Consider the following 23,585-nt stretch of genomic DNA (forward strand, 5'->3'; position numbering starts at 1 on the left):
CCCGAAGGCCATTCCATTCCAGCTGCCTTGATCACATCCTGCAGCTATTTTTATGCTGCTGCTTTGCCAGTGGGTTTAGCTGTTCTCCTGCCAACCCTCCCCCCCCCCAACTCCTCCTGGATCTCTTCGCTTGATCTTTGGCTCGCCATGTGAGGAAGCTGTTTGAGATCCTTGAAGACGTTATTCCTCTTTTCCGCTTCCAAATCTGGATATCTGGGCAGCTGAGTCACCCGGGGAGGTTAGATCCGATGGCCACCTGACCTCTTCCTGGTTGCAGGTCACGTGGATTCTTGCCCCCCTCCCTCCTCATGTTTTGCCACCCACACATTTATTTTTAAGGCGTGCAGCTCAGTCCTTGCGGCCAGCTGAGTCACAGGTCCATGACGGTCGTGGCGGGATGCCGATCCTCTGCCTGGCTATTAATATTTGTGGACGAGAGCTTGGCTGGGGGCAGGAGGGGCAGGGGGCTTAAAGGAACAGGACACTGCAAGCAAGGAAAAGGTATTGGTTGGTTGATTAAATGAATATGCTGCCCATTTCCCTGACAAACGACTCCAGCCTTTTCGCTGAGCCCAAATCACCAGCCGTGTTCCTTTGTTTATATACCACCTTTACAAATAATTCAACGCAACACCTTCCTCCTATTTTCCCCACAACAACAACCCTGTGAGGTGGGTTGGGCTGAGAGAATGGGACTGGCAGAAAGCCAGCCAGCCGGCTGTCATACCTAAATGTATGAAAGGGACTAGAACTCACCGTCTCCTGGTGATTGGCCGAAAGTCGCCCAGCTGGCTTTCACGCCCAAAGCCTAAAGCAGGACCAGAATGTAGTGCGACGGTGTCTCGCATCTCCTCCTTTAACCTCTGTGCTTCAGGATTCCTGGATATTTAATTTAATTAACCCAGAGGGGGGATTATATGAGGAACCCCAATAATCTCCTTCTGCTTCTTCTCTCCAGCGGAGCCGGTAACCTCCAGACTAAAACAGCTCCGGCTGCAGCGAGACGACTTTGAGATCCTAAAAGTGATCGGCCGAGGAGCTTTCAGCGAGGTGAGGACGAAAGAGTTTCAGACTTGACCGTCCCTAGTCCTCATGGATATAAAGGGAAGGAGGGGAGACGCGCATTCAGACCAGCAAGATTGGTGCCAGCCTTCCGAGGCAGACCAAATTTGGAAGCCAACAATGCATTAGTTAATACAGGTGTCAGACTTGCCACAAGCCTCTAAAATAGAAACGATGCTTGGCTCCATTTGTTGAAAAATGTATAGTTTTATTAGCGATCAAGCATATAGCGGTATAGCAAAGCCAGAACTGAGAATCGCACGCCAAAATCCCCAAATTCTTCTCCCAGCCCAGTATCACACATCAGGTTCAGGCAAGATGTTTTCCTAATGAACTGTCCAAGGGCAGTTTGGTATGCGGTTCCCTCTTTCTTCCAGCTGGGTGGCCTTGAGGCAGCTTCTTGAGGAGATGCAGCACTTACTTTCGCTTCCCCGAGCATTCCCCCCTTTTCGTCCCCTCTCCCCACAGTTCACGGCAGTCTGTCTCAAAGCACAAGCGAGCAGAAAGTGGCAGCTGACAACAGGACTTTTATCCTTCGCTTTATCTTGCATGCGTCTCCCTTGACTGTTTTACCTGCGCAGGTGGCGGTGGTGAAGCAGAAGAGGACCTCCCAGGTGTATGCCATGAAAATAATGAACAAATGGGACATATTGAAACGGGGAGAGGTAAGAGGAGAGGCAGATTATTTTGCCGCTCAAGAAACCAATAGAAATCGCCTTGATTTAGTTTTCCATACAGATTTTCTTAAGACACGGTGTTTGGTGTCCCAACTTTCCCTGAAGAAAGGAGTGTAGCTTCCCACAACCGCAATTCAGACTGGGATGTCCATTGCTAGTCAAGATGTGCAGCCCAATTTTTACGAGCTTTTTTTGCCACGGTTGTTAAGGGAATCAGGCAGTTGTTAAGTGAACCTGGCTTCCCCCGTTGGCTTTGCTGGTAAAGAAGGTCTCAAACGGGGATCTCATGACTTCGGGATGTATTATAAGTACACCTCAGTGGCCAGGTGTGCCCAAATTTTTGATCGTGTGACCACGGGGATGCTGCAATAGTTGTTAAGTGTGAAAATTGGTGATTGTAGCTTCAAATGGTCACTAAACGGATGCTTATAAGTTGAGGACTGCCTGTATTTCCCACGTTGATGGCAGGAAGGTTTTGTTTGACAGTAGGTGGCCCAAGACCAACTAGAGCAGGGGTCTCTAACCTTGGCAAAGCTGGCTGAGGAATTCTGGGAGTTGAAGTCCACAAGTTTTAATGTGGCCAAGGTTGGAGACCCCTGGACTAGAGAACTGTAGATTGAGCCTCATCGTGCCCGTCACTGTACGAAGCAGAAGGCTTGACTCTCTCTTTGAAATCTCAACTCTGCTGCTCCAGGTTTCCTGCTTCAGGGAAGAGAGAGACGTCCTGGTGAACGGAGACAAGCGCTGGATCACGCAGCTGCATTTTGCCTTCCAGGATGAAAATTACCTGGTGAGTCCCACCTGGCTGATGGGAGCATCGTTTGCTTAGCATCTACGCAGATGTGGCTAACTTCGATTTATTTAGACCTCCGAGTCGCCTTATACAGGAGATGGCTGGTATGAAAATGTAAAATATTGTAATATACTATGCTGTACTATATATACTACACACGGTACATTATATACTAATTACATAGTATATTGCATATTGTATAGTATATAGTACATAGTGCAAAGTGTAAGATATATAGGATAGCATATCGTGGAGTGTTGCGGTGGCCTAGAGGTGGAGCTCTCGCTTCCCAATCAGGAGGCCGTGAGTTCAATCCTAGGTAGAGGCAGATACTTCTCTCTCTGGGCACAATGAGAATAGATCTGCTGAACAAAACTCCGCATTGGCGACAGGAAGGGCATCTGGCCAGTAAACATTCAGTTGCCCAGACTCCACCCTGCAAGGGATTATGGGGTCATTAAAAGGAGATGATAGCATATAGTATACCGTATTTTTCAGAGTATAAGATGCACCATGATTTTAAAGAAGTAAATTTTTTTTAAAAAAAAATTTGCTCTCTCCAGACCTCCCAAACGCTCTGCAGGCCTCCTTTTTGGTGAAAAACGGGGCATGCGGAGAGTTTGAGAGGCTCACAAAGTGCTTATGAGCAAAAAACGCCCCCAGGAGCTCTTTGCAGGCCTCCCAAACCCTCTGCGCGTTCATTTTTGCAAAGGGGGCGGGGTTTCGGGAGGCCAAAAATGCTGTATTCCGTGTATAAGACTCACCCAGATTTTCACCTTCTTTTTGGGAGGAAAAAGGTGTGCCTTATACTCCGAAAAATACGGTACATAGCATAGAATAGACTCTGTAGCCTAACCTACTCTAGGCTCTATTATGCCATACTAGGGTGGAGCCTGTGCTGTGATGGAGATGTCAATCAACCTGGCTAGGAACGCAACCATCCCTCCTCCTTAGATCTTCTCCTTCTCCTCCTTTCTCTAGTACCTGGTGATGGACTACTATGTTGGGGGTGACCTCCTGACCCTGCTGAGCAAATTTGGGGACCGCATCCCGCTGGAGATGGCCCGGTTCTACTTGGCCGAGATGGTGATGGCCATTGACTCCATCCACAGCCTGGGTTATGTGCACAGGTAGGCAGGCTGGGGGCACAGGCGGCTCTGAGGGGGCAGAGGCGGCTCCGTGCAGCGTTTGCCATCTTCCAGACATCCTTCTTCACTTGGTTCTCCCGCCCATCCTTCTCGGCAACCGTCTCCACTCTCTGCCCGACAGGGACATCAAACCCGACAACATCCTTCTCGACCGGTGTGGCCACATCCGGCTGGGGGATTTCGGATCCTGCCTCAAGCTGCGCGAAGACGGGACGGTGAGGCTTCCGGCTGAGTGGGGCGGACAACCCCAGGAGTGTGGATTTTATGGGGGAAATAACCATCCTGGCTTAATGATGGCCAACCCAAAGACCTTTCTGATTTCCTGTCAAAGCTACACACAGACTGGGATTGCCAATGGAGGGCCTGTGCTTCAAGGCAGAAGGACCCCCCCCTCTGCGCCCCACTTGTGGGCTTTCCAAAGACCCCCACTCCCCCCAACCTGGGCCATATCGGAAACCGGATGGGGCAGTTCGGACTCTGGTTCCGAGGTTCTCACCCCCATTCTCATGGTGGCAGGTCTGTTCCACAGTGGCCGTGGGCACCCCCGATTACCTCTCCCCGGAGATCTTGCAAGCAGTGGAAGATGGGCTTCATCCCTACGGCACAGAATGCGACTGGTGGTCTCTGGGCGTTTTCGCCTACGAGATGTTCTTTGGCCACACGCCCTTCTTTGCCGACTCCGTTGTGGAGACCTACGGCAAGATCCTGCACTTCAAGGTTGGTGGCCCGAAGGGCAGCCAGATGGGTTGGGAGGGGTGGGTTAACGTGCCCCATGGCTGGACCCATGGCTGGAAGTTCTTGAGGGTACCCTGCTCTACTGACCGAGGAGAATTTTGTGGGGTTGAACTACTGTGGGCTCCTTGGTGGTCTTCCAGCTGGGGGTTTTTTCCTGCAGACCAGGGGTGAAATTCATTTTTTTTTACTACCGGTTCTGTGGGCGTGGCTTGGTGGGCGTGGCAGGGGAAGGGTACTGCAAAATCTCCATCTCCACCCCACTCCTGGGGCCAGCCAGAGGTGGCATTTGCCGGTTCTCCAAACTACTCAAAGTTTCCGCTGCTGGTTCTCCAGAACTCGCTGAATTTCACCCTTGCTGCAGACGTTTCATGACCTAACTAGGTAACATGATTAGTGCTAAGGGGTTTGTGGAGGAGAAATGAGAGGCCCATGGAGTTCTCTGAGCTTGGTGGTTTTCTTGCAGACATTGCATGACCCAGCTAGGTAACATCATCAGTGCAGTGGGATCCTTGGTGCTCTCTGAAGGTGCTGGATTTCTTGCAGACGTCTCGTTACCAAACTAGCTAACGTCATCATTGCATACCCCGTACCCTGTTCTGCTTTCACTTACTTGTTGCTTGTTCCTCCTTTCTCCCAACCTTCCTTTTTCCCAAGGAGCATTTCCGCTTCCCCCTCTTGGCCCCCGAGATCCCCCCGGAAGCCCAGGCCTTAATCGAAGGGCTGATCTGCCCCCGGGAGACACGCCTGGGGCGTAACGGAGTCCAGGACTTCAAGGAGCACCCGTTCTTTGTCGGCATTGACTGGCAGAGCCTGAGGGACGGCAGCCCGTCCTTCGTGCCCAAGTTCGCCAACGCCACAGACACCTGCAACTTTGACGTGGTGGACGACTGTCTCACCGACATGGTGAGAGGGGGAGGGGTACGTGACCTCTTATTTTTCTCTCCCCTTTTCCTCTCCGCTGCACCCGGGGGCTGTCCTTTTCCTTTTACAGGTAGTCCTTGACTTACAACCGTTCATTTAGTGACCATTCAAAGTTACCCCGGCACTGAAAAACGTGACTTCGGACTGTCATTGCCGCATCCCCTTGGTCACGTGATCAAAATTCAGACAGCGGACCGACTTGACTCGTATTTATGACGGTTGCGGTGTCCCAGGGTCATGCGATCCCCTTCGTGACCTTCTGGCAAGCCCGGTTCACTTAACAACCATCTTGCTTACTTAACAACTGCAGCGGTTCACTTCACAGCGGGCAAGAAAGGCCATCAAATGGGGCAAAGCTCACTTAACGACTGCCTTGGTGAGCAGTGGAAATTTGGGGCTGAATTGTGGTCGTGAGTGGAGGACTACCTGGGACAGAGGTGGAAGGGACCTCAGAGGTCTTCTAGTCCAGCCCCCTGCTCAAGCAGGAGACCCTAGACCAGGGGTGTGTTCAGCCTTTGCACTTTAAGACTTGTGGACTTCGACTCCCTGGCTGGGGAATTCTGGGAGTTGAAGTCCACAAGTCTTAAAGTTCCCAAGTTTGGACACCTCTGTCTTACACCATTTCAGAAAAAAACGGTGTAAGATTTTTCAAACATCTTTTGTTAAAAAAAATTATAATTTAATGTAAAAAAGAAGGAAAGCTAATCCGCCTTCAGTTCTGATTCTCTCTGCTAAAGGCTCAGCTGCGTCTGCTCTGACTGGAAACCTCCCTCTCTTTTCCAGGAGACCCTGTGGGACGTCATCGAGACCTCTCCCCTGGGAGTGCAGCTGCCCTTTGTGGGTTACTCCTACACTTACACGGCTGTGAAGTAAGAAGCGTTTCTGGCGCCCTTTTTGTACTTTGCAAAGGTTGCGTAAGTTTGCACTCCGAGGCTGAGCTGGAGCCTGACCGTTTCTTTCTGGTGTCGATTCCCACGAAAGTTCTGGATCCCAAGATTGTTCTCAGCAGTTTCTTCAGCTGCAGAACTCATCCTGGCATTCTTGTTTCTCAATCTCAGCATCTTTTAAGATGGGTGGACTTCAGTTCCCAGAATTCCTCAGCTTTATGGCATTGGGGGAAGGGGGTGGCAAGTCCTCACCTCCATCTGCTTTCCAGGGAAACACAGAAGGGCACGAAGCTCTGGTTTTGGTCCCAAGAGCTGGGCCAGGAGTTTAAACAGGCCCAGTATGCCTGGTGGTTCTGCCCCACGGCACTTCTGCTATTGTGTAATGGGTATTTTAAGCCTGAATTTTGATTTCTTTTCTTCCGAGAGGTTTTATGGCAATTGTTTTCTTAGTTGTTGTTGCTAGCCACCTGGAGTTACGTCGTAGGACAAGCAGCCACCGATCTGTTCTCCATAAATAAATAAAATAAACCCAGCTGTGGAGGGTCAGAAAGAACCAGCCTCACCTAAAGGAAGTCCTTTACTTATGACCACAATTGAGCCTAACATTTCCGTTGCTAAGCGAGATGGATGTTAAATAACTTTTGGCCCCATTCACAGCCTTTCGTGGCCCAGTTGAACCAGTGCAGCTGTTAAGTTAATCACATGGTCGTTAAGCGAATCCGGCTTCTCCATTAACTTCGCTGGTCAGAGGTTGCAAAAGGGGATCACGTGACTCGGGGACACTGCAACCGTCATAAGTACATGCCAGTTGCCAAGCGTCCGAATCATGTGATTCTGCAACCGTTGTAAGTTGAAGAACGGTTGTAAGTCCCTTTTTTCAATGCCATTATAACTCTGAGCGGTCACTGCAGGGGGTGGTTGTAAGTCGAGGACTAACTGAATAGATGCCGTGGGCTGAGCGACTGTGAGAATCTGCCTTTCTCTCAGACAGGAAGATCCCAAGGAGAAGGACCCCTGTCCCAGCGCCATGGATGTGGACCCTGCTGGGAAGAAGCCGCTGGGAGAAGCAGAGGGAAGGCCTCCAGAGGAGCCGGTAGGTCGACAAAGGGGAATTCTCCATCACCTCCATCGCTTAATTATTATTTGAGAGGGGGGGGGGAGGGCAAATAAATAAGTGAAATAAAATTAAAACTTTCAAAAAAGAAAATTAAGACGCACTTCACAGACCCGTGAGCAAAAATAAAATAGAGAAGAAGGGAGAAAAGGAGAAGAGAGGAGAGATAAAAGGGGGGGAAAGGAGGAAAGACAAATGAGAAAAGGAGAAAAGTGAGAGAGGAGAGAGAAGAGAAAAGGGGAGAAAAGGAGAAGAGAGAAAAGGGGAGAAAAGTAGAAGAGGATAGAAAAGGAGGAAAGAAAAGGGGAGAAAAGAAGAAAAGACAACAGAAAAGGAGGAGAAAAGAGGAGAGGAAAGGAGAAGAGAGGAGAGATAAAAGGGGAGAAAAGGAGGAAAGACAAATGAGAAAAGGAGGAGAAAGAAGAAGGGAGAGGAGAGAGGAGAGAGAAAAGGGGAGAAAAGAAGAAGAGAGGAAAGGAGGAAAGAAGAGAAGGGAAAAGGAAAGAAGAGAGAAGAAACGGAGGAGAGGAGGGAGAAAACAATTGCCTAACACTCAAAGGCAGGGCTGGGTTTTATTCGCATGATCTGGAGCTGCAGTGGAAGCCATGAAGACGGGGAGATGCTCAGTTCCGTTGTTCCACAGCCGCCCTTCCTCTTTCCCGCTAGGCCTGTAAACTGCCCGATGGGCAGAAGCTGGACCAGTCCATGTTTCTCCAACTGCAGGCAGCCTTCGAGGAGGAACTGAAGAGCCGGGAGATGTTGTGTCAAGAGCTTGGCATGGTCAAGGTGGCCAACCAGACTTTGGCCAGGTGAGTTGAAGAGGCAGGGAGCTCTGTGGTCCAAAAAAGTCAAGCTTTGATCAGACCCGGCCTCTCCTTTGGCTTTTTAATTACCCCCTCTGGACAGTCCCTTGGGGGAGAAAGCATCAGGGCGGGATCTAGGAGAGACTTCATCCTGGTCCTTCGGGATCAGAGGTCTTCAAACTTGGCAACTTGAAGACTTGTGGACTTCAACTCCCAGAATTCTTCAGCTGGAGAATTCTGGGAGTTGAAGTCCACAAGTCTTCAAGTTGCTAAGTTTGAAGACCTCTGCTCTGGATCTTCACCAGGTTCTCCAGGTGAACAAGGAGGCTTAGGGGTCAACCAAACGCAGGTCATTTGGTCCAGGGGTGTCCAACCTCGGCCGCTGGGAGACTTGTGGACTTCAACAGCCAGATAATTCCCCAGCCAGCATGACTGGCTCCCCAGAAGACCCCAACTTTCTGTTGACTGCCTGTTTCTTTCCTTTCCCCTCCCCACCCAGCCAGCTAAAGGACACCGAGAGCCGAAATGTGGAACTGGAAGCTCAGATCAGACTCTTGAAGGAGCAGATCGAAGGCACAAAAGCTGCATCCGAGGAGGGCAAGTCCAGTCTTCCCCATCCTGAGATCCTTCCCCATCCTGAGCAGCTCTGGCCTCCCTGACTCCCCGGGGTGACTTGGGGCACTCCCAAACATACAGGGAGTCCTTGACTGATGGGTTTAGTGACCGTTCGGAGTTACAACAGCACTGGAGAGAGAAACTTACGACTGGTTTTCTCACTTATGACCGTTGCACCATCCCTGTAGTCACATGACCAAATTAAAATGCTTGGCAACTGGCATGTATGTATGACGGTTGCACTTTCCTGGGGTCATGTGATCATAGTTTCTGAGCGACGTGGTGAAGCTAATTGCCTCCCATTCGGAAGGTTTGAGAGTTCAATCCTAGGTAGCAGCAGATATTTCTCTTCCCGGATTGAAAGGGAAAAAAAAATCTGCTGTGAACTCCACATAGGTGTCAGGAAGGGCAGCCAGCCAGTAAACGCTCAGCTCTATCCAGTCGCCCTGACTGCTCCGAATTAGTTACAGGATGAGAGTCGTTAAAGGGAGCATGTGATCATCGTTTCTAACTTTCCCAGCCAAGCAAAGTCAATGGGGGAAGCCAGATTCGCTTAACGACTGCATGACTCAGTTAACTGCAGTGATTTGCTTAACAACGGTGGCAAAGAGGTCATAATGTGGGAGAAAATTCACTCCACAGCGCAAAGAGGATCCCTAGCATAGAATGTATGATGCTTGGGGCTTTGGAGTGCAGGGATTCTCGCCCGATGCAGCTGCTTGCATGCCCGGCACATTTGAGCATGGATATGTGTGTCCCGGCCACCTGCCGATAGGCCCTTGGCCCCACCTCTTTCTTTTCCTTCCAGCTGCTTTAGGCTGGAGCCCATTCTGGCCCCCCAACCTCAGCCAGCCTTTCTTGCACTGCCTGGAACGGCCAGCCCACGTAAGACCCTGCAGGGAGGGGAAAAAAGGGATTTAGGGGGAGGGGGCTTTGTCCAGCCAAACAAGCTTTGCTGGGATATGAGGGGGGGGGGATGCACTTCTTTCCTGGACTGTTATCTTCCTTCCCCCATTTGAACCTTTTGTCTCTTTTAAAGAGCCACCGGCTCTGTTAAGAACAGGAGAAAATGGCACCGAGGGGCTTTCTTTTCAAGAGGACTAGGAACTTGGTTTCGTGAACGTCCTTTAGGTGCTACGCAAGGAATAGAGGCCACCCCGCGGGTGTCCCCTCCCCTTCCCTGCCCGTCGGTGGACGCTGCGCCCTGCTGACGTTGACCTCTGCTTTCTCTTTTCAGCCAAGTGGCCCCGTGGCATCCCGGCTCTGTGAATACCCGCTTGTGGTACCTCTGTACCGGCACTTGCTGCTCTTTTCGAGGGTACGTTGGCTGCTCCCTTGGGGTGCACTCCCCCCTCCCCCCGCCGCATGCCTTAGAGCTACTTGTGGGTCTGTGTCCGTTTTCTACACACCCTTTCCTTCTTTCATGGGTACTGAAACTGTGGCACCATCAGAATTGTGATGCCCATCGGCCTCTGCCCTGAGACCCCGGACTCCCCCGTTGTGTCCTGAACCCAGGGCCTGAACCCAGGGCCTCCCAAACACAACAAACCCTCTGAAGTGAACTCAAAACATTCCTTCATTAGGAGCACCGGCAAAAAGTTTCTCTCCATGCAGGCTAACAAGTCTGTCCAGCAGAAGAGACGAATATTGTCTGCCACATCTGTTCATCTCCACCCCCCCCACCCCCTGCCTTTTGTCCCCCCGAGCTAGGGTGGGGCTTTCGCTAGCAGCAGTGGCTCTTCCTTCCCAAGGACCGGCCCATAGATTTCCACTGTTCTCCTCTCCTCTGCCTTCTGTCAGGCACTGGGCCCAGCTTTTCCTCCTCTTCCTCATCAGCAGCTTCGGACCTGGGGGCTGTTGATTCTCCCACCTGAGGGTTGACGAATGACCCAGGCTCCACCTCTCTCTCTCTCTCTCTCTCTCTGCCCCCTCCGTTCCCTCTTCCCCCTCGGAGCTCTCAGGCTGCCCTGATGCTGACCCTGAGCCCCACACCGCCTCCTCTTCCTGATTTGGCTGCTGGAGGGGCCGCTGGCCATCAGGCCACTACAGTGTTCTGCCTGGCTGCCTTCTCCCATGGGAGAATCCCTGCCGCTTTGTTCCAGCTTTAAGAGCCTGGAGCCAAAACCCGAGGACTTGCAAGATGGACCAACTCAAGAGTGCTTGACTCCCACTGGTTCCCTGGTCTCAGAATAACCAAGTTGGAAGGGGCCTTGGAGGTCTTCTAGTCCAACCCCCTTCTCAAGCAGGAGACCCTATGCTGTTTCCAGACAAGGGGTAGTCCAGTCTCTTCTGAAACAGTCTTCCTGGATGGGGGTGAAAAAGCCCACCATTCTCCCCCCCCCCGGACTCCGAACCTTGTAACCTCTGACCCCAGAAGGGATGCATTTAAGCAAGCTAATTCTGAAGCCATTTGTTTGTGACCATGTCTGTGTCTGGCAGAATTACTTTCTACCCATAAATGGTTCTTTTCCACCAAAATTTCTCTCTCCCTATAGCCTCTTCTCTTCGTTCCTCCCCCCCCCCGCCCCCCACTTCCTCCCCAAGTGAAAAACTCTCCCGACTTTTGCAAGTTTTTCTTCTTTAGAATGTGGCCAGAGTGGATTATGGGAGGTGGCGCTTCTAGGTATTTGGCCCAGTTTGAGCAGAGCCTTATTTTTTTAAAGCCTCCGGACACCCGTTGCTCAAACTGGGGCCGAGACCGTCTCCAACCGGGTCGTTCCCATTCGAACACGGCTGTGTCCTCCCTGTTTTAATGCCGACACAAGTGTGCTCCAGCCACCAGAGACTGGGGATTTAAGACGTGGACCTCAGCTCTCTCAAGTGGACACACCCCATGGATCCCTTCTGCCATTCTCTGCCCAGGAGGGGTGGGACGAGGCCACTGCAATCCAGTTTCTTCCAGCCCCCCCCACCCGAGAGCGCTCTTTGGGGGCCTGGCAGCTTGACCAGTCTGTGTTCCCTTTCCAGGTACGTAGGCCCTGCATCGTCCATGTGGGATACCTGCTCTTGTGCACCGGTGGGCACGGATTGGAGGTCTCCAATTGGGGCCGAGCGGAAACCGTTTGAACCCTGGCCGGGGCAAGGAAGAGCCAGGCACAGCGGCCACTTGCAGCTGCTCTGGCAAACCCCTTTGGTGGAGGACTGGCTTGGGCCAAGATGGTGAGGCCATGTCCCGGAGATCCAGCCGCCCCTCTGGTTCTCTCCTGGGGCTCCCGACCCACCGTCTCCACGGAGAAAGCCCGGGGAAGCAGCAGGAGCTGAAGACGCAATCCGGGGCTCCTGCTTTTCTAAGCATCTTTGCACTCTGTACAGACCCTCCTATAGAAGCCACACACACACACACACACCCAAATCCTGGACGGCACTTTGCGCTGGAAACGCACAGCGTTTCCCTGAAAGAGTTGGGACAAAGCCGCTCTGCCGGAAACGCTTCACCCAGGACGCTGCGAAGAACAGAGATCCTTCCCGTGACTTTTGCCGTTTAGGGTCCTAGCGCTTGTTTTCTGCAGCCCCTTTGGGAGATGGGGGTCGGAAGGGCCCGGTGGCAGGAGAAACGCCTCCCCATCCTGCCTTCCTCAGTGACTGCGAGAAGGGACAACTTCCCCATGAGAAGAAGGTGGCCGTGTCTGAGCCCGCTGTAAGAATTAGCCCAACGGTGCCCTCGGCCAGCTGCAATCGGTGCCTCCCAGTTGTGCTTCGAAGGCCAAACAAAAAACAATCCCCATCCCCCCCCCCCAAGGCCTTCTGGTGCCCATGGACTCTGCAGGGGCTGCTACTTTTTAAACTGCCAGACACTCTTTGCATTTGCTCTTCTCCACGTTTGAAAGCCGCCGGCAACCTCAGCTCTGTAGCGCTCCACGGTTCAACCCACCCACCCTTAGTAAGTTATTCCGAATGGTGATGGGATGGACGGACGTGGCAGCCCTTCTGCCTCAAAGCGGGAGACCCAAGTCTCTAGTCCCTATGTTTGGAAGTGTGTGTGCATGTTTATATAAAACAAAACAAAACAAGCTTGTTTGGGGGGGGGGGGAGAGCATACTGCTAGTTTTAGGGTTTTTCACTTCACCCCCCCCCCGGGGGGGGATGTCTCTCGCCTTCCACGCCCCAAATATTTATTATTCCTCCTTTGTGCAAGGCGGTGCATTGGCTGCGCGCATGAAGACGCATTTTGCCACTCTGGAGTCCAGGAGGTGAGGGAGGCTTTCCTGGTTTCCCAGTAGGAATAAAGTCGAATTATTTCCTGGTCTTTGTGGGATGGTTGTGGTGGAAGGAAATCTGTAGGTCACAGGGGTGTCCAAACTTGGCAATTTTTAAGACTTGTGGACTTCAACTCCCAGAATTCTATGAGTTGAAGTCCACAAGTCTTCAGGTTGCCAAGTTTGAAGGTTTCTGCTTTAGGATTTTGCAGCCGGAATCAAATGCAAAATGAAGATGTACACACACACACACACACACACACACACCAGGAATCAAACCCCACCAGCTGTGTCTCCACAATCCCCTCCCAGGGAGTCCTCGACTTACAACAGTCCATTTAGGGACCCTTCGAATTTACAGTGGCCCTTGAAATCGCTCAGGACCCGTATTCACTTTTACGACCATTGCAGCCTCCCCGTGGTCGCATGGTCAAAATTCACAGCAGTCACATTCATGACGGTTCCCAGGATCCCCTTTTGCGACCTTCTGACAAAGCAGTCAACGGGGGAAGCCAGATTCACTTAAAGACCGTGGCAAGAAAGTCATAAAATGGGCCAAAAATCCACTTTTAACAACTCGCTCAGCCAGAGAAATTCAGGGCTCAGTTGTAAGTCGAGGACAGCTTCTCAATTATTATTATTATTTTTGCAAGCCTGCCCTCCCGCCCACCCAGCTCCCCAGCCGCCAATCAACAGTCCTCGGGGGAGTCTGAGCTGTGAAAACGGTCTCTTTAGTATAAATAGGCATTCACGATTTCTATAATTTAAACGCTTTTTCAGACACGACAGTAACAAACGTTTAGAGCAGGTAGTAAAGTAACGAAAGGCACCCGGGGGGGGGGGGGGCGACAGCATTGTTATCGGCAGTTTCCAGATGTGTTATGGGGGGGAGGAGGAAGGCAAAAGGATGGGGAGGGGGAGAACTTGGCTGCCAGACACCAGCTGGCTTCCTCCAGAAGTCACAGGGGGGGGGCAGACATGCATGGGGAGGGAAGGGATCAGGGGCAGAGGAAGGAAAAGCAAATTAATACTGTTTTTCCAACGTCCCTCCGTCTCGCTGCAAAGAATCCAAGCGGATCTGATGGGAAACGTAGGTTCTCCCTTCCTTCCCCTCCCCGGTTGCTTCGGGGTGAAGCAGGGGTCCGTGGTTGTAGATCGGTATGGCTTTTTAATCCTGGGGAGGGGAGACACTCCTGGGTTAGGTCCTCCATTCACCCTGGGGTGAGGGTCTTTTGATACGCTGGGCTGAATTTGGCAACCTGGAGAGCCAAAGACGTACGGAAGGAAGCCGTGAACGATCCCTCGTCGGTACGGAAGGCTGTCAAGGGTTCACACAGCCGGCGGGGACAAACCCTGGTCAAGCCGACGGGCGGATGCAGGTTTTACAGCTCGGGCCTCCCGAGAGGAGCATGGAAATGGCGAGCGCTGAAATAATTCTCCTACGCGGGGCGTAGGCGGCAGCCGGGATTAGAACTCGCTGCCCTGCAAAACGTTCCCAGGATCTCAAGGAAAGCCACTCCTAAGATCGGACTGGCTTTTGGGAATCGGTCCTTCGGCTTCATCAAAAGGTTGGGCTTTTTTTAAAAGCCCAAACAGCTGTTTCGGCTACCGGCACAATCAGACGGAGCACGTTTGGACTGCGCATTGCCTATGAAGAAGATGGAGGAGACAATTTGTAGAGAGGCCAGCAGGTGCATGCACACCGAACAGCTGATCTTCTCATGCGCCGGAGCACCAGAAAGATCAGGGGTCTGGTACCTGCACGCATACTGGCCAGCTGGTCTTCGGCATTCCAACACGCGTGAAGAGCAGCTGGCCGACATGCGCGGGAAACCAGAAGAGCAGCTGGTGACGGCACATGTGCCGAGAGAGAGGGCTGTGCGTGCCACAGGTTCGCCATCACGGCTATCTAGCCACTAAACGTAAGCCAAATTCTTAGGTTTTTCCCCCCTGATCAAATCAAGGAAGCCAAACTGGCTAAAAACATGCACCCCTGCAACCGATTCAGAGCCAGCCAAAATGTGCATCTCTTAAAGGAGAGAGTCTTGCCGAAAACAACGTATTTTGACATTTATAATGATCCACTATACAATTGCAGCAACTCCTCTCTCTCTCTCTCTCTCTTGGCCAAGACTATCCTTAATTGTCCACGGGCCCAAAGCATAGTTGGGATATTTTCGAGACTCTGTGCTAAATTTAAAACGCTTTAAAAAAAACATGTTTTGGTTGGCTCCGACTGTGTTTTTGGAAGAGCTGCGTTGGGAAACCTCGAAGCCCAGCAAACCCAAGAGACACCGAGAATTCAAAATCTGATCCCGTCGTTTCCTTGGCAACTTCAAGAATGTTTAGACTCTCGATTCCCAGAATGCATCCTGGAGCTGGGGAATTCTGGAGTGGGAAGTCCACCCGTCTTTAATGTTGCTGAGGTTTTGAAACTACTGACTTAAATAAGCAACCCAGGAATATGAGCACATAGCAATAAAAGGAGACTATTTGGAGATCGGAGTTGAAATGAGGGGTCCTGGGTGCTCTCTGAGCTTGGTGATGGTCTTGCAGACGTTTCGTGACCAAACTAGGTAACATCATCAGTAGGTGGTAAGGAGGGAGGTTTGCACACCAAACCCCACTCCTTACTAGCACTGATGTTATCTAGTTATCATGAAACATTTGCAAGAAGACCACCAAGGGCCCCTCGTGACCACCTCGCCTTGGTCCGCTGTAGGACCGAGCCTATCTGAATTAGCCTGGCACATCAAGGTGGAGAAACGCAGCTCCAGAAGCCAGGATTTGCCATGGACCATCCTGGATGCTTACTTTTTGTGACCAGAAACGACTTCACAGGGAGGTGAACCTCAAAGCCTAGGCTAAACCAACTAAACAACTGACCGGACAAGCATCAGCTACATAATCTTGAACGCTGTGCCTTGACCTCAGCAACTTATTAGGATTCGTGGGCTCCCTTTTCCGTCACGGCTGGCGGGGAAATTCTGGGAAGTTGAAATCCATGCCTCTTCAACGTGGCGGAGGCCGAGAAGCTCCGCTCTGGACGCAGAATGGAGTTGGTTTCAAGACTGCGGAAGGAGTCTCTGTAAATCAACCGTGTGGATGTGGCTGGGATTGAGCAATGCATAAAGACGGACATCGGCAGAACGGGCAGCAACGACGAAAAAAGTGTTGGAGAGAAAGGATCACGTTTGGTCAGGAATATGCAGCCCAAAAAGGAGACCCTCATTCCGAGGGTGGGTGGGTTGGAGATGAAACCGTCCTTGAGAAACATCGGGTAGTCGCCAATGGCGAGGGGGGGGCCCTTCTGAGACAAGCCGGGCGGAGGCGGGGAACCGAAGCAGAGAGTCCACAAGACAACAAAAGACGTTGCAAACAACGGATGACGAGAATTCCCTGGCAGTATCGTGCTGGATCTCGAAACGTTTTTAAGCAGTCTCTCTAGGAGAGTCCGTTGGCTGAGCGGGGAGGAGAAAGAGGAGGAACGTGGGGGAGGACCGTCCGCGGTGAAAGTCAAGGGGGAACTATCTGCCAGACAGAGGTACAACTGCTACCTCCGGGCAACAGAAATACTGGAACTTTCTGTGCAAAAATGGAATTAAAGCAAAAAAAAAAAAAAAGGGGGGGGGGGGAGAAAAGGACCGTTACACGCAGCAGGGAATTATCTCCCCTGTACAAAACTGTCTCCTTCTGGGGGGGGGGATTCCTCTGCCCACCCCCAAGCAACCAGGAAGATGGAGTTAGGGGTAGGTTGGGCTCAGTCAGAGCAACTGTCTGGATGGAGGGGGGGGGAGAGAGGAGGGGGGGAAGGGGTAGCTCAGTTCACCTTTGTGCAAAATCAGCCCCTCCAAGCACCCTGTGCTCAAATCTTAACATTAAATAAAAGAGTTTTGTTAATTAATACTTTTAAATAGCGGAGAGGCGCCCTTCACCCTTCAACTGGGCCGTTGGTCTCGAGAGGTTAAACGGTTAGGATTCCAAATGGCCGCACGGTTGGGTTTCACGGGCGAGGGAGGAGGACAGACAACCTGGACGGACACGTTGAAAACGTCGGGAAACTTTCCCCTCTTGGGTCACGTTTGCTCCGCCGAGGAAAGGAACCGGAAATAGTTCCACTCCGGTTCCAAGCCGGAGAGCAAGCCGAGCGCGAGTTGGTGCCGCTCACACGATGGTGCCGCTGGGAGAGCCCCCGTTCTGGGAATTCAGGATCTGAAAAAATCAAAAAGTGGGGGATAAAGTTTAAATAGCAACGTGGTTCGTTGACCCTGTGGGCTGAATCCGCAGAGGGGAAATTGGTCTGAGCTGGTCGTCAGCACTTCCTATCTACTAATCAATCACGTCATTCAGTTAAGCAAGCCATTGTCCTCTGCTTTTCCACCTGGATCTGCCCCGGGACAGGCTTAGGGGATCTAGTGATCCCCGGATCCACCAGCAGGCTAAGGCAGAGAGGATCTCTTGCTGGGGAATAAAGGCTAAATCAACCCAGTTATGCAACTAGAAATAGAGAAGTCAGATTTGCACAGGAGGGACCCCCCAAGGGCATCTTAACGCAGCAGGACCCCCAAGCGCAGAGAGGAGAGACTATTTCTCGATCAGGGTTGAACGTGGTATCAGGGCACTGATGACGTTATCTAGTTTGGTCATGCAACGTCCGCAAGAAAACCACGAGGCTCAGACAGCACGAAGAGCCCCTCCTCTTCCCCCCTCCCCCTCCTTATGGAATCTCAAATTACAGGCAGCTCTTGACTTACAACTGTTCATTTAGTGACATGTGAAGTTACGACTGAAAAGAGGGACTTGTGACACAACCGTTGATGGCCAGGTGATCAAAATTCTTGACACTTGGCAACTGGCATATATTATTTATGACCTTTGCACTGTCCTGGGGTCGTGTGACCCCCACTTGTAACCCTTCCCGGTCGACTTTCGAAAAGCAAAGTCAATGAGTGGAAACTGGATTCACTTAACGAATGTGGCCAAAAAGGCCGTAAAATGAGGCACGGCTCGCTCAAACATTCCCTTGCTTAGCAACGGAATATTTTGAACTTAATTGTGGTCGTAGATTGAGGGCTACCTGGAACAAGTCCCAGCCGAACCTATGGAAGAGTGCTGGCTGATCCCGGCTCAAACACTGAATAGACTTATATACCGCTTTGCAGCCCTCTCCAAGCGGTATACAGAGTCCGCCTATGGCCCCCAACAATCTGGCTCCTCATTTGACCCACCTTGGAAGGATGGAAGCCTGAGTCAACCTTGAGCCGGTCAGGATCGAACTGCTGGCAGTGGGCAGAGTTAGCCTACAGTACTGCACGCTCACCCCGGTGGCCACCAGGCCTTCTCCCTCTCTTGAAGGAGACTTCTAAGCAGCAACCCAACCAGGGAGAGCCGAGAGATCCACTTACCGCCTTGCCTGGCCTGGCCCAGGTGCAGATCAGGCCTTCCTGGCAGGCGGTGATGATAGAGTCCTCCAGGAAGAGCAAGACGGTCAGCCGCTCGTGGGCGATCTTCTTGCACACCAGGGGCTCCAGCAGGGGCACTTCGTGGATGCGGGGGCACAGGGCCGTGCCCAAGACCTTGGCCGTGTCCAGCTTGCTCTTGGGTACCACGTTCAGCTTGTCGCTGCTCTTGCTGATGTTGCCCAGGCTGTGGTAGCGCTTGTGCTCTTTCTCCGCGTTCTTGTCCCTCCGCTCCTGCAAGGTGAGGGTGGCGAATTTGCCGATGCTGAAGGGCACTGCCCCGTCCGCCGCGTGGCTTTTGGCGGTGCTGGTGACGGCCGGGTGCGGCAGGCTGTTGGAGCGCGAGAGGGAGCGGGGAAGTGGCCCTCCGCTGCCACCCGACTCGGCGGCCAGGTTGCTGCCCCCGCTGCCTGAGGGAGGGATGCCGGTGCCGAAGGTGTTGGTGAGCGTTCGGGTGCGGGGCAGCAGGTGGTGGGGGTACAGGACGTCTTCAGTCAGGTCCCAGAGGCAGAACTGGGTGTCCTGCCCAGCGGAACCGAACCGGTAGGTGACGGAAGGGGTGCTTTTGGCGCTGTGCTTGGACAGGTGGGAGAGAGTGCTGCTGGTCCTCACCCGCCTGAACTCAGATGAATCCTGCAGGTCCTCGTCGCTACCGCTCAGCTCCCCGCTCTCCTCGTCCTCCGTGCTGGTGGTGTAGGGGTCGAAGGCCACCGCGTTGACCCAGGACTTGTGTCCGTGGCCCCGGGCGATGACCCGGCCCTCTGCAAAGGACCACACCGTGACCAGGTCATCCTCTCCCCCCGTGACGATGTAGCGTCCGTCGGGGCTCCAGCAGACGCACAGCAGCCCCCCAAAGTAGCTCTTCATCATGCCTTGGAGCAGCATGGAGTCGAAATGAAAGACCCGCAGGCAGCCGTCTTGACTGACACACGCCAGGTAGCGGCCGTCGGGTGAGAAGGCAAACTCGTTCAGGGCCCCTTCGCCCACCGCCCACTTCAGCAGCGGGTTCCGGGCATTCTTGCTCTTACAGGTGTAAACGGTGAAGCCCTCTCCTTGTTTGAGGAGGGTGTACTGAGGGGCGGCCGAGACGCAGGGCTGCTCCACGTTGTAGAGGTACAGGTGGCCGCTGGCGTGGGAGGCCAGGAAGAGGCTCTCCGACTCGGGGATCCACTTCACAAAGGTGACCTTTGACTTGTCGATGAGCCTCTGAGGGAAAGAAGGCCGAGGGCCGAGAGCCAGAAAGAATGATGACCAAAAAAAAGAAGACCCTCGGGGTCCCAAGAGGCCCCTCCCCCCAAATACCCCTCCCCCCGGCAAATTCTGAGCAGCCCCTCCTCCCAAACCCCCCAGCCCATTCCATGTTTCTGAAAGTCAGCCTGATTGCTAGACCGAGATCATCTAGAAGGATTGTGATTTGTTCAGTTTTTGTAGCTGTCCTTCTCGGTGAATAACGCCAGGCAGCTCACAATTCAATTTCAAATGAAGAACATTTCAAAACAATAAAAACAAGAGCAAAAACACAAAAAAATATCCCGATTGTTCTGAAGGTGGTCTTCTGTAAAACTCATCCAGAATCCGAGAGATGGGACGGATTAGGATGCCTACCGGATGCTTCCCTGGGAACTGCTTCCCGCGGGAGGCGGCGATGCCATCTCAGCCTCAGAACAGCTGGGAGACGGCAAGGCCCCGGGTGCATTTGCGGGTGAATTGCTGCTTCTCCGGGGCAGGGCTCTTCCAGGATGGATCTGCTAAAGCTTTGAGTCATCTTTCTGTCCATGCTCCAAAGCCACAAGCTATTGCAATTAAAGCTGCAGCTTGATTAATCTGCTGATTAGAATCAGTAATGAGGGAAGTCATCAAGAGACTGAAGCGTTTTCCAGATGTTCTGTTCTAGAACTCTCATCAATCCCAGCAAGCAGCATCCAGAAGCTATTAGCTGCCGGTTCCCACTTAACGGAGCCGGGCTGAGCTGAAAGGATCCCTGCAGTGACCCACCCAAGATCGGTGGTTTTCTTGCAGACATTTCACGATCCAGCTAGGTAACATCATCAGTGCTAGAAGGGAGTGGGGCTTGCTCTGTTTATTTACAGTGGCTTGTAAGTGTTGGTGGAGATGTTTTCTTGGTAGTTTCCTTAGCCTGTGTTTACTGTTTGAGTTGGTAGTTCTTTGATTGAGGTATTGTTTACTGCTTGATTGTTGCTCTAGTGTTAACCCTGGTGTCAATCTCTGCTTATCTAAGTGTTGATAAACACCACCAAGAATAGTTAAGCCATAGCCTAATCAAGGAACCACTAAGAACACTCCCACAATACTGACAGAGCAAGGCACTGTATATAAAAAGAGATCGACACCCCCCCCTTCTAGCACTGATGATGTTACCTAGTAGGGTCACGAAACATCTGCAAGAAAACCACCAAGCTCAGAGTGCAACAAACGCCCACCCACCCCTGTCTTTCTCCCCCTTCTAGCACTGATGATGTTACCTAGTTGGGTCATGAAACGTCTGCAAGGAAACCCCCAAGCTCAGGGAGCACCGAAGACCCCACAGTTCAACCCAGATTCCCTTCTGCCCTGGACTCACCTCCTCATTAAATAGCTTACTGGTATCTTTCTTGATCAGATCCAGGTATTGCACTTGCCCAGCTGAGAAGCCAACCAAGAGGGAGATGCTTTCGGAAGCCGCCGTGAACTGATTGAAGTCATGGCAGGTGGGCTGCGTCCCCTTATAGATCCGCTTGTCGATGGGTTTCTTCAGATCGATGGACTGGGAAGATCACAAGAGGCATTAAAACAAAACAAAAGCAAGAGGCAAGGACTTCCCACAAAGAAATCTAAAGCCGGACAGGAAGGTGCCCCACAAAAGGGCCCCTCACTTCCTCCGGCTACTCCTTTTTAGAACAGCCCTGAATAATCCACGCTTGCCCTTTGCCCGTCAGAAGGTTTAGATTCGCTCTTTTGACGACCTGACTAAGGAGGCCGTTTTTTCTTAGCCAAAACAGCCCCACTGCCTGGAGGATCCCATTTGGGGGAAGCTTCCTTGCCAGGGAGATTCTCAGTCACGCAGGCCAAGGTCGTCCCAAAGGAGCTTTTTCTCCAAAGCGCAACTTGGACTTTCTTGGGTTTTTTTCCCCCCTTTGAAGACCTTTCGCTTCTCATCCAGGAAGCTTCTTCAGTTCTGATCTTCAGTCAGAGGCTTCATGGATGAGAAGCCAAAGGGAAAAAACCCCAAGAAAGTCCAGGTTGCCTTTTGGAGAAAAGCGTCATTGAGGCTTCCCTGCCAGGAAATGCTGGGAGGAGCCACGTCAAGACAGCCCCCCCCTCCCCCTGGCGATTCTGCTTTGGCTCTTCCTTGCCCATCATCCACACCTCCTCTCCCCTCGTGGCCCCACCCAAATCCTCCCTACACCCCCACATCTGGCCCCCTTCCCCCACCCCTATCCCAGGTGACCCCTCCAGTGCCCCTTCCCCCTACCCAGCCCCCACTGCTGCCCCTGCCCTCCCCCCTGGCGATTCTGCTTCGGCTCTTCTGGGCCCAGACCTTCCAGACCTTCCCCCATCACTCACAGGGGGGAGTCGTTCTCCCCCCTCCCCCCCCAAATCCTCCTTACACCCCCCCCACCCAATTTGGCCGCCCCACCCCGGCTCTCCCTCTCCAGGTGTGCATCTCTCCCCCCCTTCCTCCCTGCCCCCCCAATCCTCCTTACACCCCCCACCCAGCCCCCCCAGCCCCCCCAGGGGCTCACCCTCCTTCCCCGCCCGGCGGCGCCCGAGTAGAAGTAGAGCTCCCGGCCCAGGTTGAAGCAGACGCGGCTCCGCTCGGCGCCCGCCTCTCCGTCGGCGCAGGGCTCCCCTGCTCCCGCAGCCAGGCCCAGCCGCACCAGCGAGAGGCGCACGGGCGGCAGCGACGGGGCGGGCGGCGCGGGGGCTCCGGCGGGCGGCAGGGGCGGCGGCGGGGCGGGGGCGGCGGGCCTGGCTCGGGGCTCGGGGCCGCCCAGCAGCCGGTAGGAGCCCTCGCGGGTGCGGAACTGGCTCTTGACCTCGTGCGGCGGGGGCGGCGGCGGGGCCGGGGGGGCGCCTCCGTCCGGGGCCGGCGCCGGGGGAGCCAGCGCCGCCGCCATCTTCCCGCCCGGCCGCCGCCTCCCGGAAGTCCCTGCTGCCCCCTCCCCCGCTCGCCTCCGCACGCCGGAAGCCGCGCGGAGGAGGCGGCCGGGGGGGGGCGTTGCCGGGCAACGGCGCGCGAGACTCCGGCTGGTCTGGGCCGCCCGGGGAGGCGGGGCTGCGGTCGCCTTGGCAACGGGTGACGAGCTGAAGGCCACACGGGTCTCTCTGCGCAGGCGCCACCCACAGCGCTGGGGGGGGGGGACTTTCCGGCCTTGGCTGCTTTCTTTACGGCTTGTGGACTTCAGGTTCGGGTTCCAGGCAGAAGGGACCCCGGAGGTCTTCTAGTCCAGCCCTTTGCTCAGGCTCTATAACCATTTCAGGCAGGTGGCTGTCCAGCCCCTTCTTCAAAACCTCCAGTGTTGGCGGAGCATTCATAACTTCTGGTGGCAGGCAGTTCCACTGGTGAAGAGCTTTGTCAGGAAATTCCTCCGTCTTCATGTTTCTTGTCCTGCCCTCAGGTGCTTTGGAGAATAGCTTGACCCCCTCCCCTTTGTTGCAGCCCCTCAAGATACTGGAACGTTACTACCATGTGTCCCCCCCCCCAATCCCTTCTTTTCCCTAGAGTGGCCAGGCCTAGTTCCTGCCACCGTCCTTCCTTCCCATGTTTTTATCTCCAGGCCTTGAATCCTCTTAGTTGCTCTTCTCCGCATCTTTTTCTCAATCTCTTTTTTGTAAGGTGCTGACCACAACTGGATGCTGTACTCCAGGTGTGGCCTTACTAAAGCTTTAGAATGGGGTACTAATACTTCATGTGCTTCGGATTCTATGCCTCTATTTATGGAACCAAGAATTGTATTAGCTTATTTGGCGGCGGCGGCGGCTGCTGCTGCACACGGCTGGCTCCTGTTAAGGTCCCTCTCACAGTTACTGTTTTTGAGCCAGGCCTCAAAACAGTGCTAGTTATTCCCGACTCTAGGGGGCGGTGCTCATCTCTGTTTCATAGCCGAAGAGTCAGTGCTGTCCGAAGACATCTCCGTGGTCATGTGGCCAGCATAACTAAACGCCAAAGGCGCC

At 53.2% G+C, this 23,585-nt stretch overlaps 2 protein-coding genes across 15 annotated transcripts in view; one reads left to right on the plus strand and one right to left on the minus strand.

Moving 5' to 3' along the window:
- DMPK (DM1 protein kinase) overlaps positions 1-13,001 on the plus strand; it is a 19,235-nt gene extending 6,234 nt beyond the window's left edge. The window contains exons 2-15 of one of the 9 annotated variants that reach the window (XM_081961517.1): positions 959-1,050; positions 1,644-1,727; positions 2,434-2,529; positions 3,514-3,662; positions 3,802-3,895; positions 4,197-4,397; positions 5,070-5,333; positions 6,120-6,205; positions 7,211-7,316; positions 8,061-8,146; positions 8,640-8,737; positions 9,564-9,640; positions 9,993-10,073; positions 11,723-13,001. In XM_081961517.1, the coding sequence (XP_081817643.1) occupies positions 959-1,050; positions 1,644-1,727; positions 2,434-2,529; positions 3,514-3,662; positions 3,802-3,895; positions 4,197-4,397; positions 5,070-5,333; positions 6,120-6,205; positions 7,211-7,316; positions 8,061-8,146; positions 8,640-8,737; positions 9,564-9,640; positions 9,993-10,073; positions 11,723-11,821 (1,613 nt within the window). In that variant the 3' untranslated portion in view covers positions 11,822-13,001. The other 8 variants (XM_081961516.1, XM_081961515.1, XM_081961518.1 and 5 more) reach the window with 8 other exon arrangements.
- Positions 13,002-13,649: 648 nt separating this feature from the next.
- Positions 13,650-22,565, minus strand: DMWD (DM1 locus, WD repeat containing). 6 transcript variants are annotated; one of them, XR_014176102.1, is made up of 6 exons: positions 22,154-22,565; positions 20,992-21,174; positions 18,357-19,616; positions 16,859-17,163; positions 16,144-16,536; positions 13,650-14,599 (listed from the first exon to the last, which is right to left on the minus strand). XR_014176102.1 is itself a non-coding variant. In XM_081961512.1 (4 exons), the coding sequence occupies exons 1-4, from the start codon at positions 22,526-22,528 to the stop codon at positions 17,116-17,118; spliced, it is 1,866 nt and encodes a 621-aa protein (XP_081817638.1). In that variant the 5' UTR covers positions 22,529-22,565; the 3' UTR covers positions 16,581-17,115. The 6 variants fall into 6 exon arrangements, 1 of the variants encoding a protein (XP_081817638.1); XR_014176103.1 differs by having other exon boundaries at positions 15,838-16,536; XR_014176104.1 differs by lacking the exon at positions 16,144-16,536 and having other exon boundaries at positions 13,651-14,599.
- Between the last annotated feature and the right edge of the window lie 1,020 nt (positions 22,566-23,585).

Source organism: Natrix helvetica (assembly GCF_964273705.1).
Source record: "Natrix helvetica genome assembly, chromosome: 9".
NCBI lineage: Eukaryota > Metazoa > Chordata > Lepidosauria > Squamata > Natricidae > Natrix > Natrix helvetica.

Bases quoted from the DNA above. Each gene is read 5' to 3' on its own strand.
- DMWD (XM_081961512.1), bottom strand. From the start codon at position 22,528: ATGGCGGCGGCGCTGGCTCCCCCGGCGCCGGCCCCGGACGGAGGCGCC. The intron at 21,175-22,153 runs GTGAGCCCCTGG...TGATCTTCCCAG, and splicing joins CCGCCGGGCGGGGAAGGAGG to TCCATCGATCTGAAGAAACC. The intron at 19,617-20,991 runs GTGAGTCCAGGG...TCTTTCCCTCAG, and splicing joins GTAAGCTATTTAATGAGGAG to AGGCTCATCGACAAGTCAAA.